Source organism: Schistocerca piceifrons, chromosome 6, assembly GCF_021461385.2.
Source record: "Schistocerca piceifrons isolate TAMUIC-IGC-003096 chromosome 6, iqSchPice1.1, whole genome shotgun sequence".
In the NCBI taxonomy this organism is placed as follows: domain Eukaryota; kingdom Metazoa; phylum Arthropoda; class Insecta; order Orthoptera; family Acrididae; genus Schistocerca; species Schistocerca piceifrons.
The window spans coordinates 196,897,565-196,923,797 of record NC_060143.1 but is presented as its reverse complement, the minus strand read 5'-3'; the positions used below and the strand labels follow the sequence as shown (position 1 = coordinate 196,923,797).

General features: G+C 40.3%; 2 protein-coding genes across 6 annotated transcripts in view; one reads left to right on the top strand and one right to left on the bottom strand.

Annotated features, from left to right (window-relative positions):
• Nucleotides 1–1,345, bottom strand: part of LOC124802637 — a 56,744-nt gene extending 55,399 nt beyond the window's left edge. The window contains exon 1 of one of the 4 annotated variants that reach the window (XM_047263538.1): nucleotides 1,226–1,345. The gene's annotated coding sequence lies outside the window, so the exon portion shown is untranslated. Of the gene's footprint in view, nucleotides 1–401; nucleotides 794–843; nucleotides 1,133–1,225 lie in introns of those variants that run through there. The other 3 variants (XM_047263537.1, XM_047263536.1, XM_047263539.1) reach the window with 3 other exon arrangements.
• Nucleotides 1,346–1,439: 94 nt separating this feature from the next.
• LOC124802636 (endonuclease G, mitochondrial) overlaps nucleotides 1,440–26,233 on the top strand; it is a 77,810-nt gene continuing 53,016 nt past the window's right edge. Inside the window, exons 1-3 of one of the 2 annotated variants that reach the window (XM_047263535.1) lie at nucleotides 1,440–2,492; nucleotides 2,588–2,781; nucleotides 21,640–21,876. In XM_047263535.1, coding sequence (XP_047119491.1) covers nucleotides 2,094–2,492; nucleotides 2,588–2,781; nucleotides 21,640–21,876 — 830 coding nt within the window. In that variant the 5' untranslated portion in view covers nucleotides 1,440–2,093. The remainder of the gene's footprint in view (nucleotides 2,493–2,587; nucleotides 2,782–21,639; nucleotides 21,877–26,233) is intronic. The other variant, XM_047263534.1, reaches the window with a different exon arrangement.

The window sequence follows — 26,233 nt, the reverse complement described above, 5'->3', positions numbered from 1 at the left end:
ATGTGGGAATTCTATAGTGTGTACACTTTCAGTCTCACTTTTGTACATGCTTATGTTACAGATAAATTGCAGAGTTGTTACAGATAAATTACAGCGTTGTTACACTGAGGGTAAAGTTTTAGGAGTTATGCTGACAGAATTAATCAACTGACAAATTTAATTTACACAAATCTGTGTATAGCTACTCTTCTTTTGAATTTATGTAGTTGCCACATGGCATATAGGCATCTGGTGCATATAAATTTCTAAGAATTGTACGTCTGACAAATCCGATGTGTGTGTTAACAAAGCTAGATAAATATATACGCGAAATTCAAATGTATAAAGTAACATATATCAAAATAAAATAAAATATCAAACTGTATCGCCCGCAAAGAGGCAGCTACATTTCAGCCACTTACGTCATGACGTGATCAGTCGCAACATTATCACAATACGTAGAAAACACTACAATGTGACATAGCAATTACTGCATCACATGAAAGGACTGAAAAGAAACGATCAATTTGGCTATTGTTCTTTACGTCGCTTGTTAAGATCCGTACTATGCCGTTCACTTCAATTCTCATTCTACATGTTAATTAAGGGCAGCGAAACATGGGAGACAACGAAGAAAGTCTGATTCAAAAGATTATCCTGTTAGTCGTTCCAACTTTCAAAACTCGTGAGACGTTTCCAAGTACACAAGACACCAAGAGTTAAGTTGCAGAACGAACAAGTCTGCTTTAATAACGTCCTAGGGGCCATTTCACAAAAGACAGTATGTGCAGCCATGGGAAGCACTAAAAATTTCTCCTTAAAATCTTCATAGTTTATTATGTAGTATCGCTTTATTTTCAATACCTTTCACATCACTGTTGACTAAAACACAATGGTTTAGCGTGTTGGTTAATGCTGTACTTACCAATGACATGAAAATATAAAGACTCTTCTATCCCCCTGCGAACTACAAAATACGTGCAAGCATGTTTACATTACACTAATGTAGTTGCTCTTTCCTTCTTTCTAATGTTTTTGGCCGCAGAAGTTATTTCAGTTGTCAACTAGCCTGATGTTATTAGTAAAGCTAATATGCTGCAAAGATCTGTTCGGCAAGAATCTACGGCGACAGTACGACTACGTGTTCACTTTAATTTTTTTTGTAAAGTGCTACTGAACGGAAACAGCAGGTTTCAGATGAATGTCCTAAGCAAATTACAGAAAAATATCCCATAAAGGTTCTTACGTAAATAAATGAAGAACTGCTACTACTGCAACGACGAATATATATGAAGGGAAGGAATATAAGAATTTCGTGAGACAGTTGGGTGGCTTGTCAACCAATCAGAATGCTTTTACGTCCGAGAGAGGCGTAGACGGACTGTGTGCCGGGAAATATTTACATGTTGCCACATCGTGGTTTAAGAATTTTATATCCGAAAATATCTGCTCAGCTGAAGTCGAAGAACAATGTTTTTGAGACTGGTGCATGCCGTTTACACCCCTCAATCTGTAATATTCCCTGTTATTTTAAATCTTTGTGACGTCACGTGATTCATCGACATGATGTTCGAAACGTGCGCAACTTTTGTGTGTACGTAGGAGGTATGCAGCTGTATCAGGATTGTAAATAAATGTCGGACGAATACCACACTTTGTAGGTGCATTTAAGAGAATTTAACGGCATGTTATAAAAATTGGACACTAAGAAAACCATAATGAATTGTGCTATTGCAAATCCAACTTCGCTACACATTTTCCCGTGAAATTTTGAGGTCAGTACTTTGAAAGCTCTGTGGATCAAGAGGAATGTTAGATACGACACATCAGCTTTGGCCAGTGTCGTAATGTGTGCTGTCGCGTCACCTTTAGGTGCATATATTTACCGTTTTTTATTTGGCGAAACCAACCCCCAACGAATGTTAGAGCATTAAAAATTATTTGTGGGTGACAGACTGAACTGCAGTTCAGTGCGAGGTTGGAATGTGACAGGCTGGTTGTGATTTAGCGAAGTCAGCAAACGTGATATTTTTTTAAAAAAAAAGCCTGGTTGTAGTGGCCGACTGATCTGCAGCTTAGCCCGTTTGAAAAAATCGCCAAGAGCATCACTTTTTATGGTAGTGGCCATATTGTTTACTGCGTTTGTCGCGTTTTTCTTATGTCGCTGGTCACAACCAAGAAGCCGAAGTGCTTATCGATCGTGTGTCGCTTTGGAAGCAACAAGCAACAGTTGTGTATTTTCCCTGTTGACAAACGTATCAACAGTTTACCTTAAGAGTGCTAAAATGAGAAATATAGCAGTAGAGGTCATTCTGTTATCGGGCGCCGGATTAGCTGGCTGGTATGGGGGTAGATGGTCAGAACGTAAACGTTTAAGCACCGCCCATCCAGTGCTACCTGGTGTGCCTTTGTTTGGAACTGTATCTGCTGCTGCTCCCATAACTCCTAAGGAAATCACGGTAGTTGATGAAAATACGACGAACATGCCAGTACCAAAAAGTAGAGTTTCACAGGTAAATGTTTGTTTTTTCTGTCCTGTACTTATGACACGTATTTGTAATTTTTAGAAGTGTTACACACGTGAAAAAATAATTTTCTCTCATTACAGATCATGAGGTTTGGCTTTCCAGGGCTTGACAATGTGAGATCGTTTGACGATTTCATTTTGTCTTATGATCGAAGAAATCGTGTAGCCCATTGGGTGTTTGAACACTTAAAACGCGAATCAGTGAAGCATAACGATGCAATAGATCGTTCCAAGTGCGAATTCAAGGAGGATGACTCTATTCATAAATTCTTTAGGTACTGTAAGTAGATTTCACACAACTTGTAATTCATACCTGGAAACCTTTACCATCACACAACCATTAATTTTTCCTCTTTCATGTTTCCATTGAGTACTCGTAATAAATAGCAATTTTGAAGGAACAAACCACGTTTTCGGTAAGTTGTTGTTGTTGTTGTTGTCTTCAGTCCAGAGACTGGTTTGATGCAGCTCTCCAAGCTACTCCATCCTGTGTAAGCTTCTTCATCTCCCAGTACCTACTGCAACATACATCCTTCTGAATCTGTTTAGCATATTCATCCCTTGGTCTGCCTTTACTATGTTTACCCTCCATGCTGTCCTCCAATACTAAATTGGTGCTCCCTTGATACCTCAGAACATGTCCTACCAACTGATCCCTTCTTCTAGTCAAGGTGTGCCACAAATTTCTCTTCTCCCAGATTCTATTCAATACCTCCACATTAGTTATGTGATCTACCCACCTAATCCTCAGCATTCTTCTGTAGCACCACATTTCGAAAGCTTCTATTCTCTTGTCCAAACTATTTATCGTCCATATTTCACTTCCATACATGGCTACACTCCATACAAATACTTTCAGAAACTACTTACTGACACATAAAAGAATCTATACTTAATGTTAACAAATTTCTCCAGAAACGCTTTCCTTGCCTTTGCCAGTCTACATTTCAGGAAGTATCCGTAATAAATAGTAGTTTTCAAGAAGGAGCAATTGTGTATGCGTGTCAGTTGTACAAAATTGATCAAATAACATCACCAATTGTAAAACATGGGTTAAAATTTAAAATTTATTTGATTCTCAACTTGTGGTGGATTGCAAATGCTTAGATTATTCTGTAACATCCACAGCTTTGGAAAAAAAAATCGCAGACAGTGATGAATAATTAATGGAAGAAGCATCTCTATGGCCTATACTCTTTGTGTATTCATCTCAACATTGGAGAGAAATTCCAACTCGTGCAAAACCCAATTTGGAAATATGGAAGCGTCCGATCCCGCCCGTCTGCTTTGACCCATGACGTCACTAATATGGCAGAAACAACCGTACACCACGATTCCAATATGGTGCATATTAAGTCGCTACGTACACACAATGAGGACGAAAATACATCAAAAAACAAACACACACACTTTCCACAAAAAGCCTAATGACACTAACGGGACAAGCGCGGGAAATGAGGTGTTTTTGGGTGGGAGGGCAAACTAAATATAAACAAATTTAGACACCCACCCCCATACAAAACCACGAGAAAAACCGACATCACATAACTCCCCAAATACCACTAAACACAATTATCATCTGGAATCGGACACCTCCCTTGACCTATATAGCTCAACAGCAGCACCCGATCCCATAAATTAGGAGCAAACACTTCCCTTGGCCTATATAGCTCAAAAACATCTCCCAATACCAATAGCAACACACAGCCACACATTTGGATCGAACACTTCCCTTGACCTGCGCACTGTTAATTTTATCCGTCACATCCATTCCTGAACAAAAACTACAACCGATTAATTTTACTAAAATTACCACACGACGTACAGCGAACAACACTAAATTAACCTTCACACAAAATCGTTAACTCACTGAAACGAATTCCACTACAAACACAGCCAACACTCTAACAATTCTGGATAATGAGCAAAAGCAAACTGAGCCCATTACACCATACAAACGAAAACCCTGAACATACCACCAGAGAGCACAACAAACCACAACATGATGACATCTACAAACACGCCACACTCACAAACCAAAGTCCGCGCCGTCATAACGTCACACACGACAACACCCTTATGTCATGGGTCGAAGGCTACGCGTGGGATTGGACACTTCTGTCGACCCCCCAATTTTTACCATCAATACATACACTTCACGTGATAGCTTCAGTTTTTAAAAACATATTATGCTTAAAGTGCACAATTCTAAAACTGTTATTTAGTGCTAGCAATGTCGTATGTAACATACTTTCTACAGCTTTCCATAGTTTTCTGGTGCTGCTATCCTGTTGCCCATTGTGTTAGTGGTGTTAATGCCCTTATTTTGTTCCCTGTTGTTTTTTATTTGCACATTTTATTTTAATTTAACCATGAAAATGCAAAGTATGAACAACAAGTGAGCCAATGGCAGTAGCTTCGTATTCTATGTTAAATAAAATAATTTGGTCCACTTCTGGCCCAAACACTTAACTGTTTCAGTTAGTTTCCGTGAATCATTTGTGTGATTAATCGTAGCCAAAAATGTGGAATGAGCCCTTTTATTTTCACGTTACACATTCATTATGTGTAAATATGGCTACATCTGATAATAATCTAACTTTTTTCTTTTTTTTCTGTTGCCAGTTAGTAATTCCTAACCATCATCTTTTATGCATTACAAAATTAGAAATTTTTCTATGGAATACAAGGAGTTATCAAGGAGAAATTTTTTCTGTTTGTTTCCAAATTTAACTTTGTTGTCTGCCCGACATTTTACATTATTGGGCAATAGGTTAAAATTTTGATGGTAGCATTGTGAACCGATTTTTATACTAAAGACATCCTTAATGTGGAGTAATGGAAGTCATTTTTTTTCTTTTGGTATTGTAATTATGTATATCATTGTTACATTTGAACTGCAGTGGACTGTTTACAAGAACCTTCATGAGAGAATAAATATAGGGTGAGGCAGAAGTCAGAATGTGAAACTCTGTTAACAGAGCCCTACAAGATGATGATGGGTGAGCATCACACATTATTCTTACAGCATATTTGTTTAGCAATAAACACTACATTTCTTAAAGTTGAGTTACCCCATAACATTGCAGTTCAAAATTGTTGCGCATTTGTTGAGGTGGTCCCCCAATTGTCATAGCAACGAAGTTGCCGTCTGAGTTTCTTTATGGTGGTGGTGTATAGACTGAAGAGAAAAACAAAGAAATTAGACTTCAAAAGATATTATAAAAGTGTCATAGTAGTATTCCAGAAACAAATTAGTAATTTATCCTAGGAATCTGTAACCTACACAAGAAATCAAAAATACAGGTAACAGAAGGGTTGTGCTGTTAACAAAACTAAATTTTTTGGGATTCAAATTCAAGAAAATCTGATGTGAAGATTTCACATCATCCCCAAATTCAAAACTTGCAAAGCTGAGCTGTGTAGTAAGAAATCTCCTCAAGAACACTGGTGCTGAAACAGCTGTATACTTTCACATACATTCATGACTGTGACACTACATCATATGCTGGGAAAAGGTACACCAAACCAAAACAGTCTTTTTTTGGGGGGGGGAGGGGATTATAAGAATAATTATGAAACATACAAGAAACAGTGCAAACCTTGCTTTAAAGTTGCCTACCCTTATAGCACAGCTCACATGGTGCTGACTATGAGAACATTCAAAGTTGCTCAGAACATATGTAACATACCCAAGTAAAGCAAAATCAGCTGTCACAGAACTCTGTCTCATATATAATCATAAAATGAATGATGATGAGATCAGTATTGTGATGCAGATGCCAAGGGTTCCTGGGACAGTATAATTAAGAAGTCTGTTGACGTAAAGATGTTGGAAAATGGAATAAACCAGGATGAAAGTTTTAATTTCAACAAGTCTTGTTTATTCAGATTTCGTGTGCATCACAGTCACAAGAACTGGAAAATGCTGAGAGAATGCGCATCACGTAATGACAGTGCAGGTTTTGAAAAACAAGAATATTGAAGGAAATTGTGAGTGTCATCTAAAAATAGTGGCACAAGACCGACCAAATTTAAATTTGGGTGGACTCAGACAGTGAATACACGTAACAGCATAACATGTCATGCGTGATGGTCCTGACTGGATCGCTTGCCTAAACATTGTGCATAACCCTCGGAAACATCCAGCTGATCTTGTCCTTCCCTACATTAATATGCAGTACTAATAAACAATTGATTTGGATAATAAAGGCATTACATTGTGAGGTGTGTGGCAGGGCAAGTCCCATTGTACAAGTTATTAGAGTTTCTTCCTGTTCCATTCACGTGAGGAGCGCAGGAAGAATGACTGATGGAATGCTTCTGTGCATGCAGTAATCATTCTTATGTTATCCTCGTGATCCTTCAGTGAGTGATATGTAAGGGTTGTAGTAGGTTCGTAGAGCCACCATTTAAAGCTTGTTCTTGAAACTTTTGTTAATAGTCTTTCTTGGGATGGTTTACATCCATCTTCAAGACTCATCCAGTTCAGTTCCTTCAGAATCTCTGTGACACACTCCCACGGATTAAACAGACCTGTGACCATCCGTGCTGCCCCCCCATTTTTTTTTTATCGTTCAGTATCCTCTGTTCATCCCATCTCGTATGTGTCCCACAACTGGAGCAGTATTCTAGAACCAGTTGCACAAGCGATTTGTAAGCAATCTCCTTTGTAGATTGAGTGCACATCTCCAGTATTCTACCTGTACACCAAAGTCACTTACTTCTTTATCCATGACTGAACCTGTGTGATCATTCTGTTCCATATCCTCACAAAATGTTACACCTAAGTATTTGTATGAGTTGGCCGATTTCAACAGTGACTCATTGGATTTTATAGTCATATGATACAATGTTTTTTTTTTTAATGAAGTACACTGTTTTACATTTTTGAATGTTTAAAGCAAGTTGCCAATATCTACACCGTGTTGGAATCTTATTGAGATCTGACTGAATATTTATGCAGCTACTTTCATACAGTACTTCATTATAGATAACTGCAAAATGTGCAAAAAGCCTGGTGTAACTATTACTATTGTGTGCAAGGTAATTAAAATACACTAGGGACAACAAGGGTCCCAAATTCACATCCCTGGGGCACACCCGAAGTTACTTCTACATCTGACGACTCTCCATCTAAGGTAAAATGCTGTGTCTTCTCTACCACAAAGTCCTTAATCCGGTCACAAATTTCACTTGACACCCCATATGGCCATACTTTTGACAAATAGCATAGGTGGGGTACTGAGTCAAATTATTTTCAGAAATCGAGAAATACTTCGTCCACCCAATTGCCTTGACCTGAAGCTTTCAGTTTGTCATGTGAGAAAGGTGCGAATTAGGTTTCACATGATTAATGTTTTCAAAATGCACGCTGGGTGGCATTGAGGAGATCATTCTGTTCAAGATACCTCATTACATTTGCGCTCAGAAAATGTTCTAAGATTCTGCAACAAACTGATGTCAGGGGTATTTTACGATAGTTTTGTAGATGGCTTCTATTACGCTTTTCACAGGTCGGTGTGACCTCCGTCTTTTTTCCAAGAACTGGGCATGGTTTTCATTAGAGGTATTTACAATAGATTACAGTTAGAAGAAGGGCTAATGCAGCTGCAAATTCAGTATAGAATCTGACAGGGATTACATTGGGCCCTGGAGCTTTGTTCAATTTTAATGACTTCAGCTGTTGTTTCATTCGTCTTTTCAGTGGTACAAGGATTAAATTGTGGCAATTGTCCCGGATTTTACTTTGTAAAGGAAAATTTGAAAATAGAGTTAAGCATTTCAGCTTTTGCTTAGCTACACTCAATTCCAGTTCCTGTCCCATTTGCTATGGACTGGACACTAACTTAGGTGCCACTAACAGCCTTTACACATGAGCAGAAATTCCTTGGGATTTGTGAAAGATCATTTGACAATATTCTGCTGCTGTAGTCACGGAAGGCATCACAAATTGCTCTCTTGACAGCCAAATGTGTTTCATTCAGCATATCTCTGTCTATAGCCTTATGCTTTAATGACTATTATGGAGTAATCTTCATTTATTTAGAAGTTTCTTCACAATGACTGTATATCATGTATGCCGTAGTTCTTCTACATGCTCCTGTCCTTTGCTGAAAGTTTCGTGTTCCATACTGAGTTATGACACTACAGTTGTTTTTTTTTTTTTTTTTTTTTTATCTAGTTCACTGAACATATATCTCTTTTTCCCTTTTTTTTTGAATCATTGTTGCCACAACTGCTTCATGGTTATAGAGACCACTTTCAATGTGCACATTCTTAACGAGGTCATGTCTGTTTGTTACCATTAGATCCAGTAAGTTTCCATGATGAGGAATGTTCATATCTATCTGTTCTAGGTAGTTTTCAGAAAAGGCATTTACTACTGTTTCACAGGATGTCTTATCAAGCCCACTGCCAACAAAACTATAATTTTACCAATTAATTGTCGGATAAATGTCTCCATCAATGATTACAGTATGATTTGGGAACTTACATACATGTGAAGAGAGGTGTTTTCCAAATTTTTTTTGTTACTACATGAGGAGATGACTGTGGTGGGCAATAGAAGGATCCAATTATTTTATGCCTATCCCTGATATTAAGTCTTGCCCAAACAATCTCTCATGGAGCTTCAATTTCTATCTTGGTGGATTTGGGTTTCCTGTCTGCTGCAACAAATACACCACCTCCATTCCCCATTTGCCTGTTCTTTCAATGTACAATTAAATTTTCTCCAGAAGTCTCACTGCTCTAACTTTCAGGTTTCAAGCAAATTTCTTTATCTAGTATTATGTGAGCTTCATTGCTTTTCATGAGCACTGCACACTGTTGGCACTTTGTTGCAAGTGCTTTGGCAGTCACCATTAGGGTTTTAATACTCCCACTGTGGGGAGCATTTCTTTTGATCTCACACTGATACCTCTGGGTCACAGCTATCATTATCTGGATTGAATGGAGAGTTGCTAATCTAAAAACCCTTGTGTGCAGCCAACACAGTCAGCTACCTGAGTAGCAGTCTTTGATGTGTAGTGCACACCTGACCCATTTAGGAGGCTCCTAGAGTTCTCAACCGTATGGAGCAAGTCCAGCAAGTCACAGAAACTTCTAAGTCTCTGATTCAGTCCTTCCACTTGACTCGGAACTAAAGGGCCATGATCAGTTCTGGGGACAATACTGCAAATCATGAGCTTCATTGAAACTTCATGCGCAAGACCTTTCTTCTCAACCTCCTCTGCAAGCGACTGGAATGACCCAAACCTTGGAGCCCAGACAACAGGCATCATTTGTTCCAACGTGCGCATAGTCTGCAGGTAGTTGCACTCTGTTTCCTCAGTGGCTGCTGGAATGGCCTCTTCAACATGTTGAATGAGGCACCCAGGTACACACGCTGGATGCACCTGGTGTTCTTTCCTGCCCCTTGTTGCCATTTCCCTAAGGGTTACCATAATTCACTGTATGTTTGAACAGCCGATGGTTAATAGACCCTTACTCTTTTGCATTTGCCTCCTCCTGGCACCAGACAGAACAGTTTTCCACAAAAGAGGTGATATAGGTTGAATTGTCTCAGTTTGTTTCAGACTTGTTGGTTAGAGGGATTGGTACAACAAGCGGAGTCCTCGCTGGTCCCTGTCCACCATGTACAGGAAGCCTTCCAACAGTTCTTCTAATGCACTGATTTACACCAGGTGCCAATCATTAGACAGTAGTCAGCCGCTTTCAAACATCAACCCACTCTTCCCATGTTTGAAAACAGCATTCACAGTGATGCTGCATTTTGGCTGGCGTAGTGTATCACAGGGCAGTGAACAAATAACTTGAAAATAAGCCCACAGATTTTCTGTTGAGGAGGAATCAGGAGCAGTATCACGACCTGAAGGGCTGTCAGAGCCCAGTATGAGAATTTTGCTACAGATGTTTCTGGAAAACGCTCAGGAATGATACACTGAAGGGAATAGAAAGCTCTCAGAACGAAATTAAACTGTGTGATTAATTGTGAAAGAAGTATTAGGGCAAAATGAGGATGCTGAACTACTTCAGCTTCTCTTGTGAGAGAATGAAGCCATTTACTTATCCACCAGAGCTGTGTTGAATATTTCGCAATCACTTTTTCTGAGTAGTTGGCAAGTTAGATCAACATTTTATTGGTACAGCTTAATATGTAAAAGCTTGTGCTTTGAGACAACAATATTACATGCAGCTATGTGAAAAAAAGCTAAGATGAAACTGAATCTATTATTAAATCACTAAAGAATGAAGACTCCCATGCATATGATGACTTTTCAAGTAGGTTTAGAAAAATCACATAAATTATTTTTGTATTCAGTCACTTGTGCAGTGAACCTTGGAGGTAGTGTGAGTTTTTGGACAAATTGAAGTACTCTTTAATGAAACCAGTTTTATGAAAAGGGGGAGATTTTAGATAGTTACTGACCAATTTCTTTGCGACCAACATTTTCAAAAATTTTGTAAGAAAGCAATGCATAGGAGAATAGGAGAGTCGTGGACCTTCTCACAAGGGGAACCCCCCTATTGCATCCCCCTCAGATTTAGAGATGAGATAGAATAGTGGATAGCCCAACCAAAATTGAACACAGATCAAGATGAAAACAGTAAGAAGATGTACTAAACTGTGGAAAAAGGAGCAAAACAGGAACTGTGAACGGTCCAAGCTCAAGATGTGCTACAGTGAGTAAATTTGTATAGCTAGGGTGTCATGGTTATGTGGTCACAATATTGGACTGTGAAGGGGGAGATCCATGTTCAAATCTCCCCTGTACTCCATAATTTTTTTTCACAAAATTATGAACTGTCTGTCCAACCGTTGACTTGTGTTCGCTGTAGTCAAATTTGTGCTTGTGTCATGGTATAACATCAGTTTGCAACAGCAAGAGGTAACGAAAAGACCTCTGAACATACATACTTCCTATTTATTGTACACAAGTACCACATTTGACTCTTGTGTTCTGTTTTGGAAGTTTTGACTCTTGAATTCCTTTGTTGTAACATAGTTCACAACTGTTTATTTGTTGTTTTCTTTTCTGTGAGAGGTTGATGAGGTACCTGGCTTGCTTTCACTAGTCATCACATTTACTTGTGAAGATAATGTGTTCTTGTGACATGACTTATATAACCAGTAACTCGGTACGTCAGTGGCGAGATGGAAAGATAATAATTTTGTGGGGGCAGGGGGTAATACAAATGGGATACAAGGGAGATTTGAACACAGATCTCCCAGTTTACAGTCTAGTACTGTGACAGCACAACCACAATGTCATAGTTCTTGGAATTCGCTCAGTGTTGCACATCTTGAGCTTGGACTGTTCAATGTTCCTATTTTGCTCTTTTTTCATAGTTCATTACACTTTCTTCCTGTTTCGATGCTTGATGTGTGTTCAGTTTATGATGGGCTATCCACTGGGCCATTTTACCGCTAAATCTGAGTGGGGTGTTATAATTTGCTGCCAGACTCATGGTTTGCCTTCAAGAAAGGGGTATCAACTGAAAATGCAATTTATTCTTTTGCGTGTGAAACATTATCAGGCTATATGATAGGCTGAACCATGAACCTTGCCGTTGGTGGGGAGGCTTGCGTGCCTCAGCGATACAGATAGCCGTACCGTAGGTGCAACCACAACGGAGGGGTATCTGTTGAGAGGCCAGACAAGAGGGGCAGCAGCCTTTTCAGTAGTTGCAGGGGCAACAGTCTGCATGATTGACTGATCTGGCCTTGTATCACTAACCAAAACGGCCTTGCTGTGCTGGTACTGCGAATGGTTGAAAGCAAGGGGAAACTACAGCCGTAATTTTTCCCGAGGGCATGCAGCTCTACTGTATGGTTAATGATGATGGCGTCCTTTTGGGTAAAATATTCCGGAGGTAAAATAGTCCCCCATTCGGATCTCAGGGCGGGGACTACTCAAGAGGGCGTCGTTATCAGGAGAAAGAAAACTGGCATTCTACAGATTGGAGTGTGGAATGTCAGATCCCTTAATTGGGCAGGTAGGTTAGAAAATTTAAAAAGGGAAATGGATAGGTTAAAGTTAGATATAGTGGGAATTAGTGAAGTTCGGTGGCAGGAGGAACAAGATTTTTGGTCAGGCGAATACAGGGTTATAGATACAAAGTCAAATAGGGGCAATGCAGGAGTAGGTTTAATAATGAATAAAAAAATAGGATTGCGGGTAAGCTACTACAAACAGCATAGTGAATGCATTATTGTGGCCAAGATAAACACGAAGCCCACGCCTACTACAGTAGTACAAATTTATATGCCAGCTAGCTCTGCAGATGACGAAGAAATGTATGATGAAATAAAAGAAATTATTCAGATAGTGAAGGGAGACGAAAATTTAATAGTCATGGGTGAGTGGAATTCGGTGGTAGGAAAAGGGAGAGAAGGAAACATAGTAGGTGAATATGGATTGGGGGTAAGAAATGAAAGAGGAAGCCGCCTGGTAGAATTTTGCACAGAGCACAACTTAATCATACCTAACACTTGGCTTAAGAATCATGAAAGAAGGTTGTATACATGGAAGAAGCCGGGAGATACTGACAGGTTTCAGATAGATTATATAATGGTAAGACAGAGATTTAGGAACCAGGTTTTAAATTGTAAGACATGTCCAGGGGCAGATGTGGACGCTGACCACAATCTATTGGTTATGAACTGTAGATTAAAACTGAAGAAACTGCAAAAAGGTGGGAATTTAAGGAGATGGGACCTGGATAAACTGACTAAATCGGAGGTTGTACAGAGTTTCAGGGAGAGCATAAAGGAACAGTTGACAGGAATGGTGGAAAGAAATACAGTAGAAGAAGGATGGGTAGCTTTGAGGGGTGAAGTAGTGAAGGCAGCAGAGGATAAAGTAGGTAAAAAGACGAGGGCTAGTAGAAATCCTTGGGTAACAGAAGAAATATTGAATTTAATTGATGAAAGGAGAAAATATAAAAATGCAGTAAATGAAGCAGGCAAAAAGGAATACAAACGTCTCAAAAATGAGATCGACAGGAAGTGCAAAATGGCTAAGCAGGGATGGCTAGAGGACAAATGTAAGGCTGTAGAGGCTTATCTCACTAGGGGTAAGATAGATACTGCCTACAGGAAAATTAAAGAGATCTTTGGAGAAAAGAGAACCACTTGTATGAATATCAAGAGCTCAGATGGAAACCCAGTTCTAAGCAAAGAAGGGAAAGCAGTAAGGTGGAAGGAGTATACAGAGGGTCTATACGAGGGTGATGTATTTGAGGACAATATTATGGAAGTGGAAGACAGGAGATGAAGATGAAATGGGAGATACGACACTGCGTGAAGAGTTTGACAGAGCGCTGGAAGACCTGAGTCGAAACAAGGCCCCGGGAGTAGATAACATTCCATTAGAACTACTGACAGCCTTGGGAGAGCCAGTCCTGACAAAACTCTACCATCTGGTGAGCAAGATGTATGAGACAGGCGAAATACCCTCAGACTTCAAGAAGAATATAATAATTCCAATCCCAAAGAAAGCAGGTGTTGACAGATGTGAAAATTACCGAACTATCAGTTTAATAAGTCACAGCTGCAAAATACTAATGCGAATTCTTTACAGACGAATGGAAAAACTAGTAGAAGCCGACCTCGGGAAAGATAAGTTTGGATTCCGTAGAAATATTGGAACACGTGAGGCAATACTGACCCTACGACTTATCTTGGAAGCTACATTGAGGAAAGGCAAACCTACTTTTCTAGCATTTGTTGATTTAGAGAAAACTTTTGACAATGTTGACTGGAATATACTCTCTTTCAGATTCTGAAGGTGGCAGGGGTAAAATACAGGGAGCGAAAGGCTGTTTACAATTTGTACAGAAACCAAATGGCAGTTACGAGAGTTGAGGGGCATGAAAGGGAAGCATTGGTTGGGAAGGGAGTGAGACAGGGTTGTAGCCTCTCCCCGATGTTATTGAATCTGTATATTGAGCAAGCAGTGAAGGAAACAAAAGAAAAATTCGGAGTGGGTATTAAAATCCGTGGTGAAGAAATAGAAACCTTGAGGTTCGCCAATGACATTGTAATTTTGTCAGAGACAGCAAAGGACTTGGAAGAGCAGTTGAACGGAATGGATAGTGTCTTGAAAGGGGGATATAAGATGAACATCAACAAAAGCAAAATGAGGATAATGGGATGTAGTCAAATTAAGTCAGGAGATGCTGAGGGTATTAGATTAGGAAATAAGACACTTAAAGTAGTAAAGGACTTGTGCTATTTGGGGAGCAAAATAACTGATGATGGACGAAGTAGAGAGGATATAAAATGTAGACAGGCAATGGCAAGGAAAGCGTTTCTGAAGAAGAGAAATTTGTTAACATCGAGTATAGATTTAAGTGTCAGGAAGTCATTTCTGAAAGTATTTGTATGGAGTGCAGCCACGTATGGAAGTGAAACATGGACGATAAATAGTTTGGGCAAGAAGAGAATAGAAGCTTCGAAATGTGGTGCTACAGAAGAATGCTGAAGATTAGATGGGTAGATCACATAACTAATGAGGAGGTATTGAATAGGATTGGGGAGAAGTTTGTGGCACAACGTGACTAGAAGAAGGGATCAATTGGTAGGACATGTTCTGAGGCATCAAGGGATCACCAATTTAGCATTGGAGGGCAGTGTGGAGGTTTAAAATCGTAGAGGGAGACCAAGAGATAAATACGCCAAGCAGATTCAGAAGGATGTAGGTTACAGTAGGTACTGGGAGATGAAGAAGCTTGCACAGGATAGAGTAGCATGGAGAGCTGCTTCAAACCAGCCTCAGGACTGACGACCACAACAGCAACATGATAGCCTGAGGACAGTAAAAACATTAAATTATCTACACCATGTAATACTTCATGTAAGGTTGAATGTTATGGGATTATGGAAAATATGTAGAATGTAGGAGGCTGATGTTTGGCGTTTAGTGTCAATAAACAGGAGAGATTTGAATCTAATGGGCCATGGAAAATATAGGTTCATTTCTCCATCCCTTGCTTTTTGCAGTATGTCTCTGTGTCTACTGCTAAATATGACAGATAGCTCAAATATTTTTCTTTTTGTAAATGACACAAGTTTTATTGGTGAAAGGTGTGTACTGTAATATAAATGATGTTGCCATTAGGAAAATAGGTAACACCAGCTTGTGGCTTTCAGAGAATGGATTAAAGCCCAGTTTACATGACACTGGCTTGTGACACTCGTCCCATGCAACAAGTTGCAAACAAGTAGTTTCGCATATGTCTGTAAACACAACACCATCAGAGTGTACACTTCAGTTTCATCGTTTTGAGTGTGCTGTAGTTGGGTGAAATGGAAGTTTTGGCAGTCCCATCTGGTGTTGTGTAAACTAGGCTTAACACTTAACTGCAACAAAATGCAATGCATAAGTACGTGACATGAAACTCTGGGTTGCCAAACTCTTGGCGATGTTGACCATTTTAAATTCTTAGGACTGAGGGTAGAGGGAAGGTGTTCTTGGAAGTATCACATTCTGGATCTTGTGCAGAGAGTGAATGTTATATTTACTGTAAGAATGAATTCTACTGTCTCTGACACAGACAGTATTGACAATATTGACTTGTTCACAACGAACTGCGAATTCACTTGGTGAATTCTAGACAGAAAAATAATATCCTTGTGGATAAGAGAGAAAGGTGTGCACTATTCAGCAGCTTTAATTTTCAACAATCTTCCATCAAAACTGAAAATTGGAGTGATGAACCTGATGTGTTGAAATCCATGTTCAAAAGTTTCCTTATGGCGCACTCCTCCTATCCTAACAGGAGTTGCTTGCAGTAGTTCAGAACTTTTCTCTGTAGTGTGTTATCTACTTGCATGCTCCTAAATTTTTTTCATATTTTATTCATTATTTAACTTTGGTGTTTATAAATTTTCTGATCAGCATTCTGTAAACTATGCACTGATGTGTTCCATGGCTCACAGAAACTGATAAACAAAAATTGGAGTAGTTATATTTGTTAAAGAAGAGTGCTGAGGAAAGAGACTATTTTACTCAGAACAATATTTTCCATTCATTCATTGTTTTCTGTAGATAGCCCTGTGAAGAAGAACCTTCAGGGAGATGAAATGAATCAAGGTGTAAACTAACAAAGACGAGTAAATCAAAGAAACTTATGCCATCTATATTTAATTGAATAAAACAGAAAGAAACCTTTTTTTTTTTTTTTTGAGGGGGGGGGGGGGGTGCATGGTATTGCTGGTTACTCAGTTATGCAATACTATAGTAAAAGTTCAGTTACTTCAGTCACACATTGCAACATCAGCTGATGCGGGAAAAGATGTACATCACACAGGAACAAAACTATGTACCATGTGCCAGATTACACAGACATAATATGTTTCTGGTTTAAATGATAAAAATAAATAAATAAAAAGAAGCTGTGAGGTTTAACCTGCAGCACAACTGCTTTTACTCATTCACACAGCAATTTGTGCTGGAAAATCCGTAACACTTCCACCTAATTGTACAATAAGTTCAAGTATACGGTATCAAATTATATAACCCATTTTTACTTAAATTTGCAAATATTCATCATGTGGCATCCAGTTCATGTAAAAATTTAAATAACTTGAACTTGTGAGTTGTAAAACTAACATGCAAAAAGATTTTTGTGTGTGATTTATGTGCTGGATAGAAGATATATGCATAAAATAAATAAAGAGCTCCTCGTCTAGGTTGTGAAGGCCCAAGAGACATCTACCAAGCGTTGTCATCCTCTGCCTTGGAGTGATGTGGGTGCAGTGTGGAGTGGCATCTGGTCAGTACACAACTCTTGTGGCTGTTTTGCAGACTTTCTGGACCATGGAACCACTACTATTCAGTCAAGTAGCTCTTCAGTTGGCATCATGAGGCAGAGTTCAACCCGTGACAGTCTTCCCAACAAGGAAAATGCCTTGGTGGCACCGTTAATCAAACCTATGCCCTTCACATGGCAGCTATCTATGCTGATCACGCAGCTGTAGAGGCGGTCCAAAAAGGTGATAAAATGGACATAAATATCAATTTCCCTGCTACCAGTTAAGCCTACTCACAAAATATTATCAAGAGTCTTACACAAGTGACTTGAGACATGAACTAACAATGTCATTGATGAACATCAGGCAGAATTCAGGAAAGGCATAGCCTGTAAAGAAAAAATTCTCACCCTCAAAACCTCCTTGCAGATTCGCAAATGTAGGCAACTGGTGGTATCTCTTTATAGACAAAGAGATCCAATAGACCGACACTGCCCAAGATATTAGAAGAATTCATTGTAGTTGGAAAAGCTACAGAACTTGTCAAACAAATATTAACATCACGTCAGAGCAGGTATAATGAAAAATCAGTATCCTGGAACTCAAAACAAAGATGCTATAACAATTTAATCAAATCACAGGCATTACACACACAACTGATTCATAGACTTTGATAACTGTATGAAGATCAATAATTTAAGACAGAGCCACAAGGAAAGTCCAGACTTCTTTGGCGGAATTTGGCTATAAAGGAAATCACAGGTATTACGTAAGCGTCCTAAGAAAATCTGACACGTCCAGAAATGACACGACTATTGTTTTATAATCGCATTCTGAGAATGAATGTTGTTAAGCTCACTAAAAGAATTACTAACAAAGAGATAGAGGGGCTGGCCAGTACTTACCTCAGCTCAGTACAGCCGATAGATACACAAAACAGAACAGAAAATTTACGTTCCTAGCTTTCGGAACTTTGTTCCTTCATCAGGGAGGGGAGAGGGGGAAGAAAGGGAAGAAGGGAAAGTGGATTCAGTTACTCACAACCCAGGTTATGAAGCAGCAGGGAAAGGAAAACAGGGATGGTAGCAAGGATGGAGGCATTGTTGTCAGAGGGAAGCCAAAGATATTCTACTGTAGGTACTGTGCCAGCTTCGAACCAAAGAGGATGCATTCAAGATGAAAGGATGTGTTGGAGTGCAAGTTCCCATCTCCGCAGTTCAGAGGGACTGGTGTTGGGTGGGAGAAGCCAAATGGCACATACGGTGTAGCAGGTTCCTAGGTCCCTAGAATTATGCTGGAGGGCATGCTCTTCTACTGGGTATTGGACATCTCCTAGGCGGACAGTTCGTCTGTGTCCGTTCATGCGCTCAGCCAGTTTAGTTGTTGTCATACCAATGTAAAAGGCTGTGCAGTGCAGGCATGTCAGCTGATAAATGACGTGTTGTTTCACATGTGGCCCTGCCTTGAATTGTGTACGTTTTACCAGTAGCGGGGCTGGAGTAGGTGGTTGTCGGGGGATGCATGGGGCAGGTCTTGCAGCGGGGCTGGTTACGGGGGTAGGAACTGCTGGGTAGAGAAGGTAGTCTGGGAATATTGTAGGGTTTGACAAGGATGTTACAGAGGTTAGGGGGGCGACGAAAGGCAACTCTGGGTGGTGTGGGGAGAATTTTGTCAAGGGATGATCTCATTTCAGGGGTTGACTTGAGAAAGTCATATCCCTGGCAGAGTAATTTGTTGATGTATTCGAGGCCAGGATAATATTGGGTGACAAGGGGGATGCTGCTGTGTGGTCTGGGGGGTAGGAACATTGTTGTTGGTCGGGGAGGATGGTATTGCTCGGGAGATCTGTTTGTGGACAAGGTCTGCAGGAGAGGAAAGCACTGGTCAGGTTATTGGTGTAATTGGTGAGGGATTCGTCACTGGAGCAGATATGTTTGCCATGAATACCTAGGCTGTAGGGAAGGGAGCGTTTGATGTGGAATGGATGGCAGCTATCAAAGTGAAGGTACTGTTGTTTGTTTGTGGGTTTGATATGGACAGAGGTGAGGATGTGAGCTTCAACAAGATGAAGGTCAACATCCAGGAAGGTGGCTTGGGTTTTGGAGAAGGACCAGGTGAAATTCAGATTCGAGAAGGAGTTGAGGTTATGGAGGAAATTAAGGAGTGTTTCTTTGCCATGAGTCCAGACCACAAAGATGTCATCTATAAACCGATACCAGGCCAGGGGAAGCAGCTGTTGGGTCTTCAGGAAAGCCCCCTCCATGCGGCCCATGAAGAGGTTGGCATAGGACGGAGCCATCCTGGTTCCCATGGCCGTTCCCCTGATTTGTATGTAGGTCTGGCCTTCAAAAGTGAAGTAATTATGGGTGAGGATGAAGTTGGTAAGTGTGATAAGGAATGAGGTTTTTGGAAGACCTTCAGGTGGGCGTTGGGAGAGGTAGTGCTCAAGGGCAGAGAGACCATGGGTATGTGTGTGTAAAGGGATGTAGCCTCTATGACGACAAGAAAGGTTTCAGGTGGGAGAGGAGTGGGAATGGATTTGAGGTGTTCTAGGAAGAGGTTTGTGTCTTTGATGTAGGATGGGATTCTGCGGGTCATAGGTTGGAGGTGTTGGTCTACCAGAGCTGAGATACGTTCTGTTGGGGCTTTGAAGCCTGCTACAATCATTAGATCACTAAAAGAATTATCTATCTTGACTACTTGAAATTGAAGATCATCTTGGCATCACAAGTGATATGGTAAAGGATAGATGTACATTTAGAATTCTTGTTGAGATTCGCCAGTTTGTAGTCAAACTGAGAACTACCAAAAGAACTGTAACAGAAGATCAGAAAGGACCCTTCAGTCAGAAACTGAAGAGAGATCAGGAGGAGGAGGAGGAGGAAGCAAACTCATCTGCTACTAAGTTGCACTCCTCAGTTGGGCTGTACAGTTTTAAAAATGTGTAAAACAGTGGGAAATCCAGGATTGAATGATGACAATATTATGAAAAGGATGTATTGCGACTCACCATATAGTGGAGACGTTGAGTCCCAGACAGACACCAAAAAGAGACTTGTCAGCAGTAAGCTTGTGGCCAGAAGGCCTTCACCTGGAGTGTACACACACAAACATGACCACTGTCTCTGGCCTCCAAGACCTGACTGCAGAAGCAATCTGGGTAATAGGGGGAAGGAGGAGGAGGAGGTTGGACAGTGGGAGGGATCGCAGGGTAGGGGTGGGGAATGGTAAAGTGCTGTCTGGGGAGCATACAGGGGCATGGTGTGAAGAGGGGAGGGTGAGTAGGTGCAGTCATCAGGTTAGACTCTAGGTGGGTGGGGGTGGGGTGAGGTGGGGGGGGGGGGGGAGGGGAGTGGGAAAGGAGAGAAATAAAAAGACTGTGTGTTGGTGGAATAGAAGGCTGTGTAGTGCTGGAGTGGGAACAGGGAAAGACATAGTTAGGTGAAGGACAGTAACTGACGAAGGTTACTCATTGTACTTCACCCACTTATCCCCCTTCCCTTTTCCCACTCCAGCGCTATATGACCTTCTGTTCCACCAACACAATCACAGTCTCTTTTACTTCTTTCCTTTTTTTCTACCCCCCCCCCCCCCCCCCCCCCCCTCTTGTCCCACACAGTGTCTAACCTGATGACTGCACCTACCTGCCCTACCCTCTCCCCACCATGTCCCGTATGCTCCCACAAGCAGCACTTTACTGCCCCCCACTCCTATCCTCCTATGCCTCCCCCTTCCCGCCTCAGCCTCCTCCTTACTCCCACCACCCAGATTTCTTCTCCCATCGTGTGCAGTTGCTTGCAGTCTGGTCTCGGCAGCCGGAGACAGTGGTCATGTATGTGAGAGTTATGTTGTGAATGAATGTGTGTGTATGTGGGGGGGGGGGGGGAGTGTACTTCAGAAGAAGCCCTTTTGGCCGAAATCTTACTTGTTTAGCAGTCTTCTTGTTGTGCCTATCTGTGACTCAACAACACCTCTTCTATAAGGTCAGTAGCAATCTAGCCTACTCATAATATTGCCATTAAAAATATGATTTTTATAATTACATTACCACAGAAATATTTTACTAGGCTTAAGGTACTAAATTTGTTTCAGCTACTTGATGCCTTCAGTAAAGCAAATACAAAGTCCCACACGGCATTGCTACATAATCATGAAAAATGTGAAGTACCGTCTAATCAGTTGCAGCCCTTAATAGAGAGTCCATTATGGACAAAGTAAAATAGTTGTACTGTTTAGTAGTTAGTTAAGGGAAAGGATAAAAGTAGTAATGTGCACTACAAGCTCAGTGTTTTTTGTTATGTTAAAAGTCCTTAAATATTTGTTGGGTACCATTGTATTTTCATGACTTTTTCTTTGGCACTTATTTTTCCAGGTCAACCAACAAGGATTACAAGGGCAGTGGATATGACAGGGGCCATCTTGCTGCTGCAGGGAATCATCGAAGTAGTCAGACCTATGTTGATCAAACATTCTTTTTGTCAAACATTGCACCTCAAGTTGGTGTTGGTTTCAATAGAAATTCATGGAACCGTTTGGAGAAACATGTTCGCAGATTGACTAAAATATATAAAAATGTTTATGTCTGCACGGGTCCTCTCTATCTGCCCAGGTATTAACAGTTTATAGCAACATTAATTATAGTTTATTAGGCAATAAATTTTCTCCATCACGTGTATTAGATGTCACTGTAACTGAGTACAGGATATAATTTAATACTAGGAGGAGATGGTCTGCAGTTATTTTGCCAAATGCTTCTGGTTACTACACAACTTTCGGTCCTCACCCGAAAGTTAGCAATGTCCGACCTTTTGTAAGTGCCTATCGACAACTTAATGCCTCAATTGTAAGATGAAGTGTTACAAACACCTTCCATTATATATATTTTTGTATAACCTTCTTACAAGTAGTTGTAGAGATCTGCCAGGTTGACTAACTAAAAATTCAACATATACTAGAAAAACTGTTTTTACAATAGTATATGCTGCCTTTTTGACATTTCTGTTCTTGTTAGTTATAGCATCAGCCGTAGAGCCTAACTGTCAAAATGTTTAACCTGCTACCCCTTAGCACGTCTGCTGGCTGTAAAATCATTACCTAACTATGGTGGCTCTTACGCCTTGCTTAATGTGTGTAAAATCACTGCCAGAATTAAAAAGTCTGATTGAATGTCTTACTGCTGTGATGTCCTGTCTCCAGTGGCCTGGAACTATGCTGCAATGTTAGTTGTTGATGCATGTGCATAAAAATGTGACGACTGTTCAGAAGGTAAGGTGACTTATCAAATTGCGCAGGCAATGTACATTTAATTATAAATCTCTTTTTGTTCTGTTGGTGCACATGTCCCGGACATATGTTAACAGTTTCAAGCATACAGAATAGTTCATTTGTTTTTGACAGATAGAAAGGTTAGACATGTTTTAGTGTGCTTGGTGATTTTCGGTTATTATAAAAATTGGAGCAAAGATTTTGCATCAAACTTTGTGTGAAAATGGAATCAAGTGCTGTAAAACACTTGAAATGTTGGCAGTGGCATATGGTGAGTCTGCTGTAAGAAATTAAAAAAAAAAAAAAAAAATTACGAGTGGTACAAGCATCTTCCAAGATGGCTGAGAAGATGCCAATAATGAACCTCGCTCTGGACGCCCCAGCACATCAACAGCGGATGATAACATCGAAGCTATGAAGAAAATTGTTTTGGAAAATCATTGAATTACCATAAGAGAACTCGCTGAGGATGTTGGCATATCAGTTGCCTCGTGTCATGCAATGTTTTTGGATGTTTTGGGCATGAGATGTGTGTCAGCAAAGTTTGTTCCAAAACTTCTCAATTATCACTTAGGAGTTCTTGAATGACATCAATGATGATCCTGATTTGCTCAAAAGGATCATAACTGGTGACAAAACACAAAAGAACATGACAATCATGCCTCAGCCACCATATTCACCCGATTTGGCCCCCTGCTACTTTTTCCTATTTCCAAAACTGAAGAGACCTATGAAAGGACAATGATTTTCAATGATTGAGGAAATAAAAACTACATCACTGGAAGTACTCAAAGCTGTACCAAAAAGTGCTTTAAGGATTGGAAGAAGCGTTGGCACAAGTGTATTGTATCTGCGGGGGATTGCTTTGAAGGGGACAATATGAATCTTGATGAATAAATACATATTTTTTCATAAAAATATAAAGTCACTTTACTTTCTGAACACACCTCATACGAGGGGGGACCCAAAAATAACCGGAATTTCTTTCTAGAAAGCATATACTTTATTGTTTTGAAATACAACCTTAATCTCCTTTGAAGTACTCTCCATTAGCATTAATACAATTGTCCAAACGTTCATTCCAGTGTTCGAAGCACCTTTTAAATTTGTCCTCTTTGATACCTGCTAGCACTTTCATGACATTGCGTTTTACGTCTTCCACATCTGCAAAACGCTTCCCTCTCAAGTCTCTTTTTCATCCTCGGGAATAGGAAGAAGTCGAGGGTGCTAAATCCGGCGAATAGGGTGTGTGGGTAAAGGTAGCTGTCTTTGTTGAGGCGAAAAACTGGCGAAAGCTGAGAGATGATTGTGCGCGGGAGCATTATCGTGATGCAGGAACCACATGCCAGAATCCCACAAAGTCGGACTTTTTCGCAAAAAACTTGTGCGAAGCAGTTCATAACCTCCAAATAGAATTGTTGGTTATTGTCTGGTTTTCATCTTTGAATGCGTCCTTCATTTTGAGACAGGCTTGAACGCGACGATCCTTTTGATTTCCGGTAAGAAGCTTTGGCACGAATTTTGCTCCCACTCTTCGCATCCCAAATCGATGGTCAAGATGCGCTGAATTGAGCTCCAGGACAACCTGGACAAGTTCTCGAGTTGGTCAGTTGTCTGCTTCGATCTTCACTGATGAGATCACGGATTTTGTCAATGATGTCTTCACTTCGAGCAGTGGAAGGTCGACCAGAACGGGGCTGATCTTCAACCACCATTTCTCCCTTTTTAAACCGAGAAAACCATTCGTACACTTGTGTTTTACTAAGAGCATGGTCTTTGTAGGCTGTCTGAATAACCGCAACAGTTTCTGCTGCGTTCTTGCAAGCAAGAAACAAAACTTCACTGCCGCACATTGTTCGTAAGAACTAGCCATTTCCTCGTGTCGTCTGCACTGTACGCACACTCAAAGAACTGCCAAGGAAACCACACTTCTCACTGTTGGGTGACTCTGCGTGGCAGAATGACTCAGCAGAGCTCCTACTACAACCCTCTAGCGGCGCAACTGGCTACTACAAGTACACGATGTGCAGCATTACGATTCTGGTTACTTTTGTATCCCCCCTTGTATCTACTTCTTATTATTTAAAGTTAGAATTTGGTCCCGTATTGTATGAATCAGTTGTAAACATCCAGCGACTTAGAGTATTAAGTGTTTTTGTGCTTGTTTCTCTTCATAAATCTTCTGTCAGTGTTATAATCTTCCCTTGAGACACTGTCTCCAAATCTAACACATTTTTGTTTTATTAAGAAAGTTAATCATTATGTTTCTCCATTTTCAGCATTGAGTTTATGGTCATTGTTGGTGTGTATACATTTTGTTGTGTTTTTATTCAGTTGCAGAAATAATTTCAAGATCCTCTAACTGTTCTGTTGTGCAGTTACACTGCGCATTCATGTCATAATGCCATTTTTGGTGATATTGTCACATCAGAAATAAAGCTTCTTCTCATTGCACCTTTGGTATTTGTGATATATTGGAACCACCGTTGCCAGAATCTTGTTAGTTGCTACTAAGAATTGTTGTGGTTCCCTCAAAAGGCTTTAACTGCTCATAGAAACACCTTATAGTTCACTTTCTTCACATAGTTGCTGTACAGGGATACGGATGGTGCTAATCATTATCATCCACTTCCTACACTGTTGTTCATAGTTCACTGATGGGCGTTTTTGGTGATGCTCATTCCCCATCACTAGGTCTCATTTCGTTTGTATTAGCAATATACACTACCTCTTGTTATTCCTGTTTTTATAGAGGAGTGCAAAAACACTGCACTGTGAAGTACTCTAAATTTTCTGGGTATACATGAATTTGCATTCCCAGGAAATATTTGGGATCAACATAGGAAGAGATGCTGATAATGGTGGTATTGGATTAATTGTTCCACATGTTTGTAGTGGCCAAAAACTGGTTGAACAAAATGAGACGCCACAGGAAATGCTTGCTTGAACATAAATGCAGATGCTAGCCAAACCTGTAGCTTGCTACAGTATATTTGACCACAAACACCATCTGTGCAATGCCTTCAACACGTTACAAGTATCCATCATGATCAGAACAGTGTTCTTTGTACTTGTGAGTGCATTACGCGGGAGGTAAGTGAATTAGAGCATGGCAAATTGTTGGTGCTTGTGCGGGTGGGTGCTGCCAAAATGATGGTAACCGAAGTGTTTGGTATTTCCAATAGACACCACATTAAATATTTTTACCATATACAAGGAAAGTGGAAAAACATCATCCACTACTTCATAAGGCAGGTGAAAATGTGTATTAAGTGATGTGACATGTGATCCTTGAAGAGGATTGTGATGGAAAATAAGAGGGTGACAGCTGCAAAAGTCACTGCAGAACTGAATGTTACACTCGAGAACACTGTCAGCACCAAAACGACATGAAGGGGGCATAATAAGCTGTGCAATACATAGTGAGCTGGAACTTCAAAACCACTCATCAGTGACGCAAATGCCCGTAACAGGATAATGTGATGCCGAAGTCGTAAAACCTTGACACTGGGGTAATGGAAGAAACTAATTTGTTCGGATGAGTTATGTTTTGCAATGTTTCCAACTTTTTGCTGATAGCGAAACATCGCAGGGATTCGGTTATGGTGCTGTCTTCCAAGATTACAAGAGCCCTGTTCACACAGCTCTCATCGTCCAGGACTGGTTTTGTCAACATAAAGATGAATTATCGCATCTCCCAT